We start from the raw sequence: 20,154 nt of genomic DNA on the forward strand, positions 1-20,154 counted from the left end.
CCCCAGAAGAAAACTCCATCTCTACAACCTGTTTATCTTCAAATGAATTATTAATCTCTACCTTCCTCTTGGAATTAGACCCTTCACCACCCCTTACATTCTTCCTCTTACTTCTCGGTACTTTGAAAACAGCTGCTTCCTTTTCCATTATTTCAATCTCCGCTTGACCTCCAATTTCATTTTCCAGCACCACCTCAGCGACGGCAGTCGCAATCTCACCGACTGTTTCCCCTCCCTCTTTGTTCTGATCTACCACAATTGCCCCCGTATCCACAATGCCTTCCTCTCCTACTTTTCCTACCACATCTGCCCACCTTCTCCCTTCCCCTGCACCCTTAGCATGTTCATCCCTTCGCGGTGGTGCGTTAGCTGCACCGGCACTAGAGCTGCTACCGGGCTCTGCGTGCTCATTCTCGGAACAATTACGCACCAAATGCCCCTCTCTTCCACAGCCAAAGCATTTCATTGATTCAGTAGAAGCGTAGAAGACATAATCAAATCCATCAATCTTAAAACTGAATGCTAAATTCAGTTCATCAGTGTCCTTTTTTAAAATCATATGCACTTGTCTCCTATGAGACACGACATGTTTCAGCAACGGAGATTTGCATCCAAAAAGAACCTTCTTTATTGTTGATACAATTTGACCATGACGAGATAACTCTCGCTCCAACACTTCATCTCTAACAAATGGTGGCACGTTAGAAAGTATAACTTTCTTTGCCGGATTCATAAGCGGAAATACCGGTGTCTGTGTCTCCCGCAACACAACACCACTCTCAACTATCGTATTCACCTTTTCAATGGAATCTAAGAATATCACTACAGCGCTATTCATCCTTGAGGCTGATTTGATACTATCACACCCAATGATAGCACCCACTGCCAAGCTACATTCTTCCACTGAAACCCCGGCCGCAGCAGGAATCTTTACTCCATGTCGCCGACTAAGTTTTTCAAACTCCAAACTTCCGCGAGTGGCCATTGCAACCAGCCCCACCCGCTGGTTGTGCCCTCGCGAAAACCAACCTCAACGATCCCACCACCCCTATACGTGCTTAGTGATATTTAGACAAGATACCCTTAAAACAACTAAACTAATCAACACACACATATATATATATATATATATATATATATATATATATATATATATATATACACACACCAAAACCCAATAGAGTGAAGATAATTCCAGTCGCTCTCACAATCACTCCTGCTTCACGACTCACTCCCAGCATGCACTCCAGAGAGAGAGCGAGAGAGAGAGAGAGAGAGAGAGATGAACATAGGATGAGAGAGAGCAAGAGAGAGAGAGAGAGAGAGAGATAGGAAGATGAACATAGGATGAGAGAGAGCGAGAGAGAGAGAGAGAGAGATGAACATATGATGAGAGAGAGCGAGTGAGAGAGAGAGAGAGAGAGAGAGAGAGAGAGAGAGAGAGAGAGAGATGAACATAGGATGAGAGAGAGCGAGAGAGAGAGAGAGATGAACATAGGATGAGAGAGAGCAAGAGAGAGAGAGATAGAGATAGAGAGATGAACATAGGATGAGAGAGAGCGAGAGAGGCTGTGATCTGCATTGTGTTCCACAGCTGGGAGAGCTGCCTGTCTGGGGATGAACGTGTGCTGAGAGAGGTTATGGATGACCTGCAATGAGCAAACAACATTCTGGACAAGACACACGTGTTTTCACAATAATCTTGTGCACGAAGGTCTTTTGACAAGAGAAACAAATTAACTGAGAAATCGGAACAATATTGCACAAAACAGATCTTTGATCTTGACATCATTTAGTTGTCAAGCCTTGCAGGAAGTACTGTATAAAAGAACATTCTCATCACAACAGAATAAGAACCAACGAAGCGGTCATCCATTGCCCTTTGGTTTGACGCCCACATGATCACACAGAGAGACAGACTAACGGTTACCAATTCCAGCTGTCATGTTTAGCCACCATTAGACCCTTCAAGTGGCAACACAAATTACAGCTATTGGAAAGCTAGTGTAGTTCAGACCCAGTGACATTTAATTTAACACGCCGGCAGTATGGACTGGCCAGTGGGATAATACTGACACACACACACACAAACACACAGAGCTAAAACACCAATCTACTGCCGTCGGTCCTGCAACGGACCAATGGCAAGACTGAATTAGTATCCCATAATAGAGCAGGACTGCGTTGCTGCGGTGACCCCCCTGTGCATGACAATCATGGAGACAGTTTTATTACTCTAGTCACTGGTGTACATCACATTCACTGGGAATTGTCGGCAAGGCATGCTCCAGACAGGACCAGGACACACACACACACACACACACACACACACACACACACACACACACACACACACACACACACACACACACACACACACACACACACACACACACACACACACACAAACACACACACACACCCTTCTCAGACCTCGGATATACTCAAGACAGAATGGAATCTGCCTTAGGTTTTTGACTGAAAAAACTTTCCCTTTAGTGTATGAGGAGCATCCCACAATAACATGGAGACACGCAGGTAACATCAGCAGAGGGAATTAGTTGCCAGTCAGGAAGTGGGGAAGTCGACTGGAAAGGAGGTCAATGGGAGAAGAAGATGATGAGGAGGAATAGGGCAATGGTGTTGGTGATAGTGACGGGACGGGACGCTACGATCGGCATGTTAGCTTATGATAGGATGCCATGTTATATTATGCCACTCCCTAAAACCAGGCGCTGGTATTAGAATAACTGTACTGGGGAATGGAAGGGAGAGAGGGGGAAGAATGAGATGCAGAGTCCACTGACTCCACTCTTAATTATTGTGACATGTTGGAACCAGGGCGTCCACTGGCCTTCAACTCCTATTCTGGACTGATCCAAGCAAGACTACAGGAGGAAACAGAAAGGACGAGGAGATGATGGAAGCCTGGGAGGAGCAGAGGGTCAGCTGCAGTGCACTGCCCCCTGGATCATTTAAACCATTTCGTTTCCAATGGATATCTGTTTTGTTATGGTTTGATTTTGATCAATAGGCCTCTTCAATTCAAACACTATCCATATCATCAAAGCTACGTATATACAAATAAACATATAGTAGAATGCTACATGTAGAAAAAAAACAAGGTGCATATAGTGTAAACCTCCTAATCCTTTTATGATATTTTTAAATAAAATCTATGAATCAACTGTAATCTATAATCCATCCAGGCCGCTGCAGCATCCCTAGATCAGTAATGACCCCGTCTTAGTGGGAGATAAGCCATGCCACATAGATGTATTATACAAACGCTCCCTCCCTCCTTCACCCAATCTATTTCTCTCTATCACTCCCTCACTGAATGTGCATGTGTGTGTGAGTGTATGTGAGAATCTGAGTGTATGGCATTTGTATGCGTTTCTGTGCATTGAATGTGTGTCTGACCGATCGCATGTGAGATTTTGAGACAACAACAACAAACGTTGCTTTATGAAGGATAAGCAGGCCATGGCTGTGTCCCTTCCGGGCCAGCAGCCCAGAGTTTGGGGGATTATCAAACCTCATACATAACCATTCATGTTGCCTAACACCACCATAATGCATGACTGCAATACATGGTGTTCATTTATCTAGGTCCACCTACTCTGCAAGAAGCCAGCTCTGCAGTACTAAACAAACAATATGTAGTATAATACAGTAACCTGGATACCATGCAGTACGGTTCTAGGTTCTCTACATGATACCTACACTATAGGAGGAAGGTGAAGAGGAAGTTATTATATTGACTGTAGGTGATAAATAGCTGTCTAGTATTTCCCACAATCCCTCCCACCCACCCTCCTCTCTCTCTTTCTCTCTCGCTGTCTTTCTTTTTACCATCCCCGGAGACCATCAGACATTGAGAGCTCGACCAGTGTTCCCTACATTCTGGAAATGATGAGCCAGGAGGTGGGGCGTGGTGGGTTGTGGGTAATGGTGCATCATGGATAGAGGGGGATGATATGGGGAGTGTTCCTTCGGGGACCACGGTTCAGTGGCTACCATAACTATGATGAATCAAATCAAATCATCAAATCAAGCTTTATTTATACAGAACATTTCAGACATGGAATTCAACACAATGTGCTTTACAGGAAAAAACAAATAAAAACGAAATAAAAGCTGAAATATTTACTACACAGCAAACAAAAGAATGACAAACAGAACAACTAAAAGGCACCCGACGGAAAAGCAAAGCTAAAGAGGTGTGTTTTAAGATCTTTTAAATATGTCCACAGTTTCAGCTCTCCTCAGGTTCTACTGGGTAAATAACTTAAAAGTATGCCTGACATGTATTGGGATGCACAATCGTGCACTGATTTAAAAACCAATAGAAGAATCTTAAAATATATTCTAAAACTCACAGGCAGCCATTGCAGAGACATTAAAACCGGTGTAAAGTGTGCTCTCTGTCTGTTCTTGGCCAGTACCCGTGCTGCAGCTTTCTGTTTGTTTTGCAGTTGACCAATGGCTTTCTTGGGTTGAGCAGACAGGAGACCATTACAGTAGTCAAGCCTGCTTGTAATATGTATGAGTCTCTCTGTATCAGCTTGAGAGAGAAACGGCCGCACCTTGGCAATGTTCCTCAGGTGGTAAAAGGCTATTTTGGTCGCATTCCTAAAATGTGATTTGAAACGTAGTTCAGAATCTAAAATAACACCTACGTTTTTACCTGGGGTTTTATCTTTATTGCCCGTGAATTAAAATGTGCAGCTAGATTCTCACTCTCTGTGCTTTGACTCCAACAATAAGTTCATAGGTCTTGTCTTGATTTAGCTGGAGGAAGTTGTGTGCCATCGTAGTATTTAAATCACTAATACAGTCTAATAATTTATCTGTGGAGCTAAAATCCTCTGGTGACACAGAAATGTAAAGTTGTGTATCGTCTGCGAGGCAAAGAAAATCACTGCTGTGCTTTCTGATAACGCTGCCAATGGGTAACATATATAAACTGAACAGTACCCGACCCAAAATCGAACCTTGTGGAATGCCACCTGTGATATATATTTTCTCTGAGTTGTGTTCATCAAGGTCCTAAACCAACGTAGAACTGGACCAGAGAGGACAACCCACCTTTTCAGTCTGTCCAGAAGGACATCATGGTCAACAGTGTCGAACGCAGCTCTTAAATCTTAAAGAGTACAAGGACAGAGAGCTGTTTGGTATCTGTGTTGGCTCTAAGATCATATACCACTTTAACTAAGGCTGTCTCTGTGCTATGGTGGGCACGAAAACCAGATTGGAATTTATCTAAAATACTGTTGGCATTTAAGAAATATTTTTGTTGTTTGAACACCAATTTCTCCAGAATCCTGCTTCAGAATGGAATGTTGGAGATTGGCCGAAAACTGCAAAAAGTTGAAGAATCCAGATTACTTTTCTTCAGAAGGGGTTTCACTATAACAGTTTTTAGTGCAGTGGGGAGTGCTTGTGAACAGAGCGTGATTAACAATAACCTGCACTTCTTTAGATATGCAATTAAAAATAGTTTTGAAGAAGGTCATGTGGATAGGATCGAGAAGACCGGTAGAAGACTTAAGTTGTGATATCACTTTCCTAAGCATGCCTGCATCAAAAAGGGAAAATAAATCCATAGTTCCTTTGCGTGAATCGGCCTGCTCCTGTAACTCATGAAAACCCATGAAAAATGCCATGGATGGAATCCCTCCTTCCTCCCCAAAGTTTGTGTTTCAGTTTAAATCTCCCTTCATCCAGTGTGAAGGATCTTTTTCATATCGTCTGGCTAATGGAAACACCTGTAGGGGGGCTGGGTGCCAAGGCAGAAGAGGGTGGAAGAGAGAACTTTAATTATAGATTATGGTTCTTCTATTGAGGAAATACTCTGTAGCTGTGAAGCAGTGGACCATTGAGCCATGTCTAAGCCAAGAATACTATTCCAAGAACATTTGTCTGAAAATCAATAGGCATGGATGCTATGTGGAAGAAAGAGATAGGAATAGTGCACTTCTACTTGGGCTCTAGGATATGGGTGTGTGCTAATGAAAGCTAGATTGAACAGACTGGGAATGTGCAGCGCCTGTGATAAGGTTGTGTGCATGTGTGTGTGTGTAGCTCCCACACCCTGACAGAGAGGTGTGAAGTTTCCACATTGGATACACGTAAAATAAGAAATCAAGGTACTGTCTGCCTGCATTTCCTTCCACCTCTAGAGGGGATGTGACCGACTGTTCTGAATTCTTCCTCTCTGCCTCCACAATCAAATCAGCAAACACTTCACGCTGTTCCTCTCTCTGCATAGCAACAAGGATCCCGCAGAGATCATATAGCCTACACATTAAAATGTATGGATAGAAGTGGCTGCTAAGTGGCATACATGTTATGTGACTCCTCCAATTGGCATAAAGCATATTAATGATGCATTATGTGTCCTATGTACATGTCTAGTGACGTGGGATACTCTAGCTTACCATAGATGTTGGCTTGGTGCTAATAGGTGGCCTTAGTGAAGAGCTGGAGCTTATTCAGAAAGGTGTAACATTACAGGGTAATCAGAGATAAATATATCCCGTCACAGACAATAGGTAATCGTGTTAGCCCTATACAGTACATTACTATCTCTGACATTCTGTACGTTTCACCTCCCTGAACACGCTCCTGTGGCAATGGTTTAAAGAAGGAAGGAGGCCAAAGGTCAAAGGAAGTAGATCTGTCCAACCCCATAATCTGGAACGGTCCTTGCTAGACTGGGTCCGTGGGACATCCCAACTCTGACATAACCATTGAAGTTGAAATGTTAAATGGTTAAAGTATGGGTTAAGGTTAGGGTTAGGTAAGGGTTATGGTTATGGTTATGGTTAGGTTTAGGGTAGGGCTTAAGGTTTAGGGTAGGGACGTCCCAAGGATCCCAGAAAACCAATCTGGAACACACTTTGGGAACAAAATAGATCAAATGAACTCTGTATAAGGAAATAAATTGGTGGATGAGAAGAGACGTCGCCAATCCTAGTTCCAAACTTAGAGAATCGAGGTCACGGAAAAAGACTGGCCACAAACACAGTACTGTGCAAACACACACACACACACACACACACACACACACACACACACACACACACACACACACACACACACACACACACACACACACACACACACACACACACACAATCCCTGGGAACTCTTTGACACTGATCTGGATGGGTCTGCTGGTCTCCTGCCAACTCCATGTGGCACCAGTTGTCATGGCTTAAGTAAGCTCTACTACCCTGCTGACCCCATCCACACCTGCTACAGAACAGCAAACTGATGGGATAGACAACAGAAAGCTTGTAATGGGATAGACAACATTTAGTCATCAGTGATCGGCTTTGACATGTTCTTTGTTCTTTTATAGCTAAGTTTATTTAACTAAGGGTTACAAGTTACACAATTTATCTGACTGTATAAAGAGCCATCCATGTCAATAGAACCATCTGCTGTTTCGGTAGACTGGATAAAATACAGTTATCAGTCAACAGTTTGGACACACCTATTCATTCCAGGGGTTTTCTTTATTTTTACTATTTTCTACATTGTAGAATAATAGTGAAGACATCAAAACTATGAAATAACACATATGGAATCAATTAGTAACTAAATAACTGTTAAACAAATCAACAATTTTTTTATATTTGAGATTCTTCCAATAGCCACCCTTTGCCTTGTTAGAAGTTCATTTGTGGAATTTATTTCCATCTTAATGTGTTTGAGCCAATCTGTTGTGTTGTGACAAGGTAGGGGTGGTATACAGACGATAGCCCATATTATGGCAAGAACAGCTCAAATAAGCAAAGATAAACAACAGTCCATCATTACTTTAAGACATGAAGGTCAGTCAATTCTGAACATTTAAAGAACTTTTAAAGTTTCTTCAAGTGCAGTTGCAAAAACCATCAAGCGCTATGATGAAATCTCATGATGAACACCACAGGAAAGGAAGACCCAGATTTACCTCTGCTGCAGAGGTTAAGTTCATTAGAGTTACCAGCCTCAGAAATTACAGACTAAATAAATGCTTCACAGAGTTCTAGTAACAGACATCTCAACATCAACTGTTCAGAGGAGACTGTGTGAATCAGGCCTTCATGGTCGAATTGCTGTAAAGAAACATCTACTAAAGGGTGCCAATAAGATGAAGAGACTTGCTTGGGCCAAGAAACACGAGCAATGGACATTAGACCGGTGGAAATCTGTCCTTTGGTCTGATGAGTCCAAATTTGAGATTTTTGGTTCCAACCGCCATGTCTTTGTGAGACCCAGAATAGCTGAACGGATGATCTCTGCATATGTGGTTCTCACCATGAAGCATGGAGGAGGAGGTGTGATGGTGTGGGGGTGTTTTGCTGGTGGCACTGTCTGATTTATTTGGAATTCAAGGCACACTTAACCAGCATGGCTACCACAGCATTGTGCAGCGATACGCCATCCCATCTGGTTTGCGCTTAGTGGGACCTTCATTTGTTTTTCAACCGGTCTATGACCTAACACATCTCCAGGCTGTGAAGGGGCTATTTGACCAAGAAGGAGAGTGATGGAGTGCTGCATCAGATGACCTGACCTCCACAGTCACCCGACTTCAACCCAATTGAGATGGTTTGGGATGAGTTGGACCGCACAGTGAAGGAAAAGCAGCCAACAAGGAAAAGTAGCCAACAAGTGCTCAGCATATGTGGGAACTCCTTCAATACTGTTAGAAAAGCATTCCAGGTGAAGCTGGTTGAGAGAATACCAAGAGTGTGCAAAGCTGTCATCAAGGCAAAGGGTGGTTACTTTGAATAATCTAAAATATAAAATATGTTTTGATTTGTTCAACAACACTTTTTTGGTTACTACATGATTCCATATGTGTTATTTAATGTCTTCACTATTATTCTACAATGTAGAAAATAGTAAAAATAAAGTAAAACCGTTGAATGGGTAGGTGTGTCCAAACTTGTGACTGGTATTGTACATCTAACCGGAGGTGGGATCAAGATCTCAATTAGCTAATGTCATCTTACTTGATTGGATGGGGAGATTTACAGAGACAGATAGGAAGTGTGTGTGTGTGTGTGTGTGTTTGTGTGTGTACACATGCACACATCTTGTATTTTACTACTGAACTGAGGACCTCGGTTTAACCTCTCATTCATAAAACAGGTCATGTATAAAAAATATATATTTTACCCTTATTTTATCAGGTAAGTTGACTGAGAACACATTTTAATTTACAGCAATGATCTCGGGAATAGTTAGAGGGGAAAGAACTTTCCTTGTTCTTCCTCTCAAATCTCTGAGGCTTTGGGTGCATAATATAGTAATGGGAAAGTGTGTCTCTTTGACCCTGATCCAAATTCCCCACCACTTCCACTACAAGTCATGTTGTGACTTGGTGGACTTCCTTAGGGTCTTGTAAAGCTGGAGGTGTCTTGCTACCGGCGACTGGACTTTATTTCCTGAGAGGAATGAGCTCCCTATGTTTCACTATCATGAATAATGTAGTAATAAGCAGCTGTTAATGTGTTTAAGGGGCATTTAAAGGGTTTTGTAAGTGTTAAGGGGTTTGTAGGATGTTAGCTGGCACAGAGGAGGCCAGTGTGGATGATGATATAAACACAGGACAGATTGTTTACCTCCAGTCAGGTCCTTATGCCTTATGTAAACCTGGCCTATTTACTCTGGCTTAAACCCATCTACCTCTTTAACTATTCATCTCTCTCTCTCTCTCTCTCTCTCTCTCTCTCTCTCTCTCTCTTTTTAATCTATCCCTCTCTCTCATTTTTCTAAATCTATCCCTCTCTCTCTATTTCTCAATCTATCCCTCTCTCTCTCTCTTTCTCAATGAATCCCTCTCTCTTTCATCACACACTCCCTCTCTCGCTCATCCTGCTGCATTGACTTGGCTGCCAGAGGTGAGCCTATTGCCTGTGTCAGCTTATCTTCTATGCACCCCTGTACTCCATGTATACTGAACAAAAATATAAACGTAACATGTGAAGTGTTGGTCCCATGTTTCATGAGCTGAAGTAAAAGATACCAGAGATGTTCCATTCTCACAAAAAGCTTAGTTCTCTCAAATGTTGTTCACAAATGTGTTTATATCCCTGTTAGTGACCATTTCTCCTTTGCCAAGATGATCCATTCACTTCATAAGCGTGGCATATCAAGAAGCTCATTAAAAAGCATGATCATTGCACAGGTGCAGCTTGTGTTGGGGACAATAAAAAGCCACTGTAAAATGTGCAGTTTTGTCACACAACACAATGCCACAGATGTCTCAAGTTTTGAAGGACTGTGCAATTGGCTGCAGGAATTGGCTGTCAGAATTGGCTGCAGGAATGTCCACCAGAGTTGTTGACGGATAATTTAATGTTAATTTCTCTACCATAAGCTCCCTCCAATGTCGTTTTAGAGAATTTGGCAGAACGTCCAGCCGGCCTCACAACCGCAGACCGTGTGTAACCACACCAGCCCAGGACCTCCACTTCCGGCTTCTTCACCTTTGGGATGGTCTGAGACCAGCCAACCGGACAGCTGATGGAACTGTGGGTATGCACAGCCAAATAATTTCTGCACAAATTGTCATTAACTAAGGGAATCTCATCTGCGTGCTTGTCGTCCTCATTAGGGTGTTGACTTGACTGCAGTTCGGAGTTGTTAGTGACTTCAGTGGGCAAATGCTCACCTTCGATGGCCACTGGTACACTGGAGAAGTGTGCTCTTCACAGATGAATCCTGGTTTCAACTGTAACGGGCAGATGGCAGACAGCGTGTATGGCATCGTGTGGGCGAGTGGTTTGCTGATGTCAATGTTGTGAACAGAGTACCCCGTGGTGGCGGTGGGGTTATGGTATGGGCAGGCATAAGGTACGGACAACAAACACAATTGCATTTTATCGATAACAATTTGAATGCACAGAGATACTGTGATGAGATCCTGAGGCCCATTGTCGTGCCATTCATCCACCGCCATCACCTCATGTTTCAGCATGATAATGCATGACACCATTTCGCAAGGATCTGTACACAATTCCTGGAAGCTGAAAATGTACCAGTTCTTCCATGGCCTGCACACTCACAAGACATGTCACCCATTGAGCATGTTTGGGATGTTCTGGATCGACGTGTACGACAGTGTGTTTCAGTTCCCGACATTATCCAGCAACTTCACACAGCCATTGAAGAAGAGTGGGACAACATTCCACAGGCCACAATCAACAGCCTGATCAACTCTATGCGAAGAAGATGTGTCGCTGCATGAGACAAATGGTGGTCACACCAGATGCTTAATGGTTTTCTGATCCACACCCCTACCTTTTTTTAAGGTATCTATGACCAGCAGATGGATATCTGTATTCCCAGTCATGTGAAATCCAAAGATTAGGGCCTAATGAATTTATTTCAATTAACAGATTTCCTTATTTGAACTGTAACTCAGTAAAATCGTAGAAAAGTTGCGTTTATATTTTTGTTCAGTATATAACACACAACACACACTCCTCTGGCCAAGAATGCATACTGTGTGTGTGTGTGTGTGTGTGTGTGTGTGTGTGTGTGTGTGTGTGTGTGTGTGTGTGTGTGTGTGTGTGTGTGTGTGTGTGTGTGTGTGTGTGTGTGTGTGTGTCTGTGTGTGTCTGTGTGTGTGTGTGTGTGTGTGTGTTGCAGACCTTTCCTTCCTCCATCTAAACCCTCTTATGATGATTAATTCATTACAGACATATCATCTCCTCTCAGCCTGGTGTGTGTGTAGCTCTGGGAAAACATACAACGCATTAGAGAGCAGTGGGTTTGTGTACAGAACTACAGGGCTCAGCTCTATGATCATATGTCAAAGCAGGGTTAGCTAGCTAGCCTCTGAGAGTACAGTACAAAGAGAGGAGGGCTAGCTAGCTACCAAGCCTCTAAGGAGAACAGGCAGGAGGTATCCTCTCAAAGCTAGCTAGATAGCCTGTGAGATCAGAACACAGAGAGAGGACTGCTAGCTAGCTACTTATAGCTAACCTTTAGAGCACAGTGAGGAGCGCTACCTAGCTAGCTAGCTGCTGAAAGGAGAACATAGTGAGTGGAGGCAGATTGCTCAGGTGTTGGTTTAAAGCAGTTTCCTTAGCTAAGCTTAGTGATTAGCAGAGTCAAGCAGCACGTTTTAGCTCAGCTAACCAGCCCCTGGAGGGAACGTGAGTGGCCAGGACGGAACCAATTTATCCCAGGGACCTTTAGGAATGGATGGTTCCTACCTTATTAAGCATGGTAAGCTGGTTAGCGGCGTTACAGTGGACCACAAATGTACAGTAGGAGAACAGTCACGGCTGTCCTGTCCAACACACAGACACACAGACCTATTTGGAAGGAGTCCATTAACAGTCAATGTATTTGCGTGCTTGTTGGACTATTCAGAAGAAGAGTACACAGTGTAAGGTACTAAATATGTCACAAGGAAAATATATGAACTGCACAGTTGTACGCTCATGTTGTTTATTGCCATATGTTATTACAGTGCATACAACAGTCTGCAGGCATTTCTCTTTCCTTCAACGTTTTCATTTGCACGTCTTCATCCCCGTGACCTCACCTCTATAATTGCTACAGCTTGTAATTACCCAGCTGCCATTGCAAGCTGACAGGTACCGTGCTATGGGCGTCTGATGGGCTTGCCGTGTTAAACTGGCCCTGACCCGGCCCCCTGTCACACACACACACACACACACACACACACACACACACACACACACACACACACACACACACACACACACACACACACACACACACACACACACACACACACACACACACACACACACACACGCACACACAAGCACACACAAACACACACAGTGGCCACAGCCAGCAGTAACAGCAGGATCGAACCAAATCCATGTAATTACTTAGCCTCCCCGTGTCCAGGGCCTGTAGGTGTACTGGTGACAGCTCCAAACACACAACAACCACCCACTACTACTAGTGCACACACACACACACACACACACACACACACACACACACACACACACACACACACACACACACACACACACACACACACACACACACACACACACACACACACACACACACACACACACACACAGAGTAATGAGGCGTGTCGGTAGAGCATGCATGGCACTACACACTGGGATTGGCTAGGATGGGATGGCAGTGTGTGTTAGGTTGGTGCGTGTATGGGTGCAAGTGTGTCATTGAATCTCTCTCTCTCTCTGTAGGCCTATGTGTGTGTGTCTTAGAAAGAAAGCTCTAAACTGGAGGTGTGTGTAATTCGAATCTCACTGTCACACTGTCTCTCTCCTTTTGTCTACCAGCGTGAATATTCAAAGCTACTGATGAGGAATTCTTCCTCGGTTGTCAGGAGAGAAGGAGAAATGAAAGCATGAGTACGGCGGTGCCAGAGGAGCAGACAGCTACACTTAGAAAGCAGAAGGACTCTCAGCTTTGAAAGAGAGAGAACGAGTGACAGAGACAGAAAGAAACTGAGACAGAGGAAAGGGGAGACAAAGACAAAAGCTGTTGAGCTTAGAGGACGGTCTGCATGCCTAATTGTCTGTGAATGTTTGTGTGTGTCTCAGTCCATCCTCCACCTGGGGCGAGCAGCCATGCTAGAGCTGAACAGCTGGACTCTTCTGCTAAACCCGCCAAAATAATAGCAGCAATTTGGCACTTGATGAATCCTAGGGAGACGTGAGGGGCTGTGTCCCAAATTATACCATATTCTCTATATAGTGCATTAACAGTAGTGCACTAGATAGGGAATAGGGTGTCATTGGGGAAGCAACCCCATTTCATCCCCTTCCATCTACGCCCTGATAGCATAATGCTCCTCCAGCTCTTTAGCACAATGCAATCTGATGTTCGAGTGTAATTGTGAACAACAAACGGCTTTAATCATTTGCGAATGTGCCTATGTTTTCTTTTGAGAGCTGCATGCTTCCCGTTAATGGTAGGCTGCTTCACACAATGGAACACAAGGATGGGTCGAGTGCTCTCCAGTAGGCTTTCTGTAGACATGGAAACATACACACATGCACCCACACACACAAACACATAGGAACAGGCTACTAGCCAAGTGGAAATGCTTGAATTAAGTACTTGACACTTGGCCTGTAGAAGCTGCAGCATCCCAGCCCTCCTTTCTTAGCGATGCCCTCACGAGACCCCTCCTAGCTCAGAGGTCAGAGGTCAGGCCTCAGAGAGAGGGCTGTGTGTGTGTGCGCATGCGTGTGTGTTTGTGCATCTGTGCATGTGTGTGCGCGTGAGGGGGTGGGGTTAGGCACTAGGCAGTTGTTCCATTGGAGGTGGAGGAGGAGGAGGATTAGGAGGAGGAGGAGGAGGAGCAGGAACAAAGGACTGAGAGGTAAAGGGATTCCATTGTGTTTCTCTGTGGACAGAAGACAGTACAGCATCTGTCACAGAAGCCTTAGCACTGCCACGCTGGGGACAATAGAACGACCAAGTGTCCATCTCTGAGGATGAAGTGGTGATGGCTGGCGGGCTGTTGTAGACAGACTCTTTGTAGGATTCAATAGAACAGCCTCCATTTACTACGGTCTTTCTAAAGCCTCAAAGAGGAGCAGACAGCTATGGAACTACCCTGTCAATTACTACCAGGAGTGCATGACAATTATCTCTCCTTCCTCCTTAAATGTGCACTTGTTCACTTCCCTTCCTGGATTTGAAAGGAAATTACTGGTACACAGAAACTTCCTCTAGCCCATGCCATCACCAATCAAATTATTTTTACATTTGTTGGGAGTAGTGAACGAGCGCACACTTCAGGAAGAAGGAGAGATTATTGGGACGTACCACAGGCATGTGCAAAACAGGATGTGATACACCCCAAAGGTATGGCTAAGACAAACATGGAAACACAAGGCAAGAACACCTTACTGCTAACTAATATAACAGATGCTATTGGTGTCAAATTGTTTGCTTTTGCAGCTTGGATGCACTAATTAGGTGGAATAAATTCTCAAAATCTCTCAGCGCATTCACACATTCATTGAGATTTTCCTTCTCCCTTGATGTCTTCCCTCTCCATGCGATGCCAGGGACGCCAGGAATACTGCACTCAGGAGAATCTCCCTTCTCCCCTCTTTCCTCCTTCCTTTAACACATCATCCCCATGAATATCTTCCTCCTCTGGGAAATACAGGAATCCTCCCCACCCCTCCCCTCTCCTCTCCCCAAAACATCTCTCATGTATCTCTTCACAGATATACTGTACATCTATGTACTGTCATTGAGAGAAAAATCACTGAGGAATATGTATTGCTTGCAACCCAACCCCTTTCTTTATAAATCAGGTTGGGTCCAGATGAGCCTCCAATCCATGGTCTACAATCCCACACACCACCAGACAGATGTGCTGAGGTTGGACAAAACAGTGTTATTGTGTTGGACGTCAGGGGCAGAACAGGTCACCAAGAGACCCCCGAGACCTCATCAACATGCCACGTCTCCAAAACAGTAACACACTGTAGCCCGCCACAATACAGGAATATGAAAACCTCCCCGTAGAAATCCATCGCATTTCTTTAATACCGCCACATCCATCCACACTAGCAAGACAAACTAGAATCACAATGCAGACTGTTAGGGTACTGTGGAAGTTGCAGATCTCTCTAACGGTAGCACACTGTACACTGAAATAATACAGGCCAATATGAAACAAATGCGGTGCATTTCAGTATTGTGACACAATTAATTAAAAACAGAGAGGGGGAGGGGAGATGGTGGCAGGGAGAGAAAGGGGGGAGTTGTGAAAGGGAAAGGGATGGAGATAGAGAGAAAGCCAGAGCGAGAGAGAGAGAGAGAGAAAGCCAGAGAGAGAGAGAGAGAAAGCCAGAGAGAGAGAGAGATAGAGAGAGAAAGCCAGAGAGAGAAAGCCAGAGAGAGAGAGAGAGAGAGAGAGAGAGAGAGAGAGAGAGAGAGATAGATAGATAGATAGATAGATAGATAGATAGATAGATAGATAGATAGATAGATAGATAGATAGATAGATAGATAGATAGATAGATAGATAGATAGATAGATAGATAGATAGATAGATAGATAGATAGATAGATAGATAGATAGATAGATAGATAGATAGATAGATAGATAGATAGATAGATAGATAGATAGATAGATAGATAGATAGATAGATAGATAGATAGATAGATAGAAAGCCAGAGAGAGAGAGAGAAAGCCAGAGAGAGAGAGAGCGATAGAGAGAAAGACAGAGAGAGAGAGAGAGAAAGCCAGAGAGAGAGAGAGAGAGCGATAGAGAGAGAAAGCCAGAGCGATAGAGAGAGAAAGCCAGAGAGAGAGAGAGCGATAGAGAGAGAAAGCCAGAGAGAGAGAGTGATAGAGAGAGAGAGAGCGATAGAGAGAGAGAGAGAGCGATAGAGAGAGAGAGAGCGATAGAGAGAGAGAGAGAGAGCGATAGAGAGAGAAAGCCAGAGAGAGAGAGAGAAAGCCAGAGAGAGAGAGAGAGAGAAAGCCAGAGAGAGAGAGAGCGCTAAAGAGAGAGAGCGAGCGATAGAGAGAGAGCGAGCGATAGAGAGAGAGAGAGCGATATATAGAGAGAGCGATAGAGAGAGAAAGCCAGAGAGAGAGAGAGAGAGAGAGAGAGAGAGAGATAGAGAGAGAGAGAGTGATAGAGAGAGAAAGCCAGAGAGAGAGAGAGGGGAGGGGGACATCTCCTGGTGAGACAGCAGTCTAATAGGACATTGATCTTTCCCAGCGTGTCCCAAGGACTCATCCTGTTCCACAGGGTCAGCATACAAGCATTCATCCATCCCCTTCCCCCATCACCCTCTTATCTCCCCCTTCCCCTTCTCTCCTTCCCCCTTCTATGCCCTTCCCATCCAACATCCATCGGCCCCCTCCCTTTACTCCCCTTCCCCCTTTGCTTCCATTCAGTCACAAAGCATTAGTGAGGTCGGGCGCTGATGTTGGGCGATTAGGCCTGGCTTGCAGTCGACATTCCAATTTATCCCAAAGGTGTTTGATGAGGTTGAGGTTAGGGCTCTGTGTAGGCTAGTCAAGTTCATACACACCGATCTCAACAAATAATTTCAGTATGGACCTCGCTTTGTGCACAGGGGCATTGTCATGCTGAAACAGGAAAGGGCCTTCCCCAAACTGTTGCCACAAAGTTGGAAGCACAGAATCCTTAAGAATGTCATTGTATGCTGTAGTGTTAAGATTTCCTTTCACTGGAAGTAAGGGGAACCATGAAAAATAGCCCCAGATCATTATTCCTCCTCCAAACTGTACAGTTGGCACAATGCATTGGGACAGATTCGTCCGTCGGACTGTTAGATGGTGAAATGTGATTCATCACTCCAGAGAACACGTTTCCACTGCTCCAGAGTCCAATGGTGGCGAGCTTTACACCACTCCAGCCAACGCTTGGCATTGTGCATGGCGATCTTACTTAGCTTTGTGTGCGGCTGTTCGGCCATGGAAACCCATCTTGATGAACAGTTATTGTGCTGATGTTGCTTCCAGAGGCAGTTTGGAACTGGTTAGTGAGTGTTGCAACCGAGGACAGAGGATTTTTACGTGCTACGTGCTTTAGCACCCATTTCGTGAGCTTGTGTGGCCTACTACTTCGCGGCTGAGCCGTTGTTGCTCCTAGACGCTTCTATTTCACAATAACAGCACTTACAGTTGACCGGGGAAGCTCTAGCAGGGCAGAAATTTGATGAACTGACTTGTTGGAAAGGTGGCATGTTGAAAGTCACTCTTCAGTAAGGCCATTTTACTGCCAATGTTTGTCTATGGAGATTGCTTGGTTGTGTGCTCGACTTTATACACCTGTCAGCAACGAGTGTGGCTGAAATAGCTAAATCCACAAATTTGAAGGCGTGTCCACTTACTATTGTATATATAATATACCTTATAACATAGAGCCAATAAAATATGTTTCTGCAATTATACAACTGCACATATGTAGCATAATAAAAATGTATGAACATGTATTGGTCATCAACATCATTCTAACGTGCAGCTCACTCGTTTGCAACATGCAGGTTCACAGTTCAAACACATGTTCATAAGGGAACCTATGCACACAGCGTCAGCATCCACCACCCCACCCGTAATGCAACTCGTCAACTGCATATGTCAGATTGTGATAAATGTGTCCAATAACGGTTTGTAGCGGTCGAAGCAGTACCAGCTGCCACGGTGAGCCTTGTGAATGGGAGTGAATGGGAAAAAGCATAGTCCCACAATCTCTAGTCCTCTCCTCCTCCTCCCATCAGCAACAGCCAGAGCAGGCTGGGGATTCACCTCAGGGACTGCAGTAAATATGTTCACATACCATGATGTGGCAAAAGGATCTCCAGTGCCTTAACCTTCTGACACACGCAGCCTTTTTTATTTTCTCTCTATTCTGCAAACAGCAGGTGTGAATCCGGCTTAAGGGAGTAGTACCTTTGTTTCTTTTCATTCTAAAAACATGACCAATTCTTCTCAAATGCTCTTGATTCGATGGTCAGAGTCTAAACTGTACCCCCCAAAGCAGTAAGCAAAAGCAACAAGAAAACATAGGCAACAAAAATACAAGGCTTTGTGCACCACTTTTGACCAGGGCTATTTGGGACTCAGACAAGCTGATTGAATAGGTGCAGGTAGGTACCAGCAGTACAGTTATATAGTACAGTATACAGTAACACTCTCAAGCCCTTCCACGATAAACAATCACCGCCACTCAACAACATCAACAAACATCTTCAAATCAATATTTCATAAAGAGGTTCCAGTCTACCACTCAAGAGTAAGACAGACAGACAGACAGACAGACAGACAGACAGACAGACAGACAGACAGACAGACAGACAGACAGACAGACAGACAGACAGACAGACAGACAGACAGACAGACAGACAGACAGACAGACAGACAGACAGACAGACAGACAGACAGACAGACAGACAGACAGACAGACAGAGAGAGAGAGTAGTCTGCTGCACTGTACATCTAGTAACAGAGGATGATATCTTTCTTGACACTCCCTCTATTTTCAGCGTGGTGACCGAATGAATGAACAGCCCAGGAGTAGTAGCAGCATTACCTGTTTGCCAGACGTAGACAGTTGGTTTGGTGTCGGCTGCAGTTTGTGCCTCTGTGGCTCCAGAGATCCAGAAGAGGACCAGCACCAGCCTCCAGTGAGAGGGAAGTAACTCCCTCCACACACCCAGCATCCCCTTCACTCCACCGGGCAACCCCATGGCTCTCGCAGGGGGACCGTGGGGATAGTATCCACACAATAACAGAAAACCAAATAGAAAAAGAGTGGAGAAGGCAACACAACGGAGACAGAAAAATACACAGAGGAAGCGGGCAGACGCAGCAGAGGAGAAGTGTACTCTGCTCCCTTTGCTTTTGTCCCTTTCTCACACGAGGGTTGTTCCGTCCGTTCCTCTAAGAAGAAGTAATCCTGGGTGAATGAATGGTTCTCCTCCTCTCTCTCTCTCTCTCTCTCTCTCTCTCTCTCTCTGTGTGGTGGCTAGGTCAGCGAGGGACAACGAGGTTTGTCCGTAATGAAAACAGGGAACAATAGACCTCTAAGACGAGGCTGCTGATGTTGCTGCGTCCTGTGTGTGCCGAGCTGATGCAGCACGTCCCTCTCTCTCTCCCTCCTTCTCTCTCTCTCTCTCTCCCTCCTTCTCTCCCTCCTTCTCTCTCTCTCTCTCTCTCTCTCTCTCTCTCGCTCTCTCTCTCTCCCTCTCTCCTTCTCTATCTCTCTCTCTCTCTCTCTCTCCCTCCTTCTCTCTCTCTCTCTCTATCACTTGCTCACTCACTTGCCCTCCCTCTCTTGCTTTCCATCAAACTTGCCCTCCCTCTCGCTCTGTGGCTCTTCCCTCTCTCTCCCTCTCGCTGTCTTGATCATACTTTCATACCCTTATTTTTTTAGTTGGTGCTCCATGCTCCCATCAGTGGAGGCAGGGAGCTGGACAGGGGGGGAGAGAGGTGTGTGTGTGTGTGTGTGTGTGTGTGTGTGTGTGTGTGTGTGTGTGTGTGTGTGTGTGTGTGTGTGTGTGTGTGTGTGTGTGTGTGTGTGTGTGTGTGTGTGTGAAAGAGGGAGGGAGGTAAGGGGATAGAACTCTGAAAACAGTACAGAGGGAGGATAAAGAGCATCTGAATGAGTCATAG

The 20,154-nt window shown here is 44.7% G+C and overlaps 1 protein-coding gene across 1 annotated transcript in view; it reads right to left on the reverse strand.

Moving 5' to 3' along the window:
• The window catches only part of LOC106570313 (thrombospondin type-1 domain-containing protein 7A), a 195,116-nt gene extending 175,413 nt beyond the window's left edge, over positions 1–19,703 (reverse strand). The window contains exon 1 of the mRNA XM_014142501.2: positions 19,073–19,703. Within this exon, the coding sequence (XP_013997976.2) occupies positions 19,073–19,229 (157 nt within the window). The 5' untranslated portion in view covers positions 19,230–19,703. The remainder of the gene's footprint in view (positions 1–19,072) is intronic.
• Positions 19,704–20,154: the final 451 nt, after the last annotated feature.

This window comes from Salmo salar, chromosome ssa14, assembly GCF_905237065.1.
Source record: "Salmo salar chromosome ssa14, Ssal_v3.1, whole genome shotgun sequence".
Lineage (NCBI taxonomy): Eukaryota > Metazoa > Chordata > Actinopteri > Salmoniformes > Salmonidae > Salmo > Salmo salar.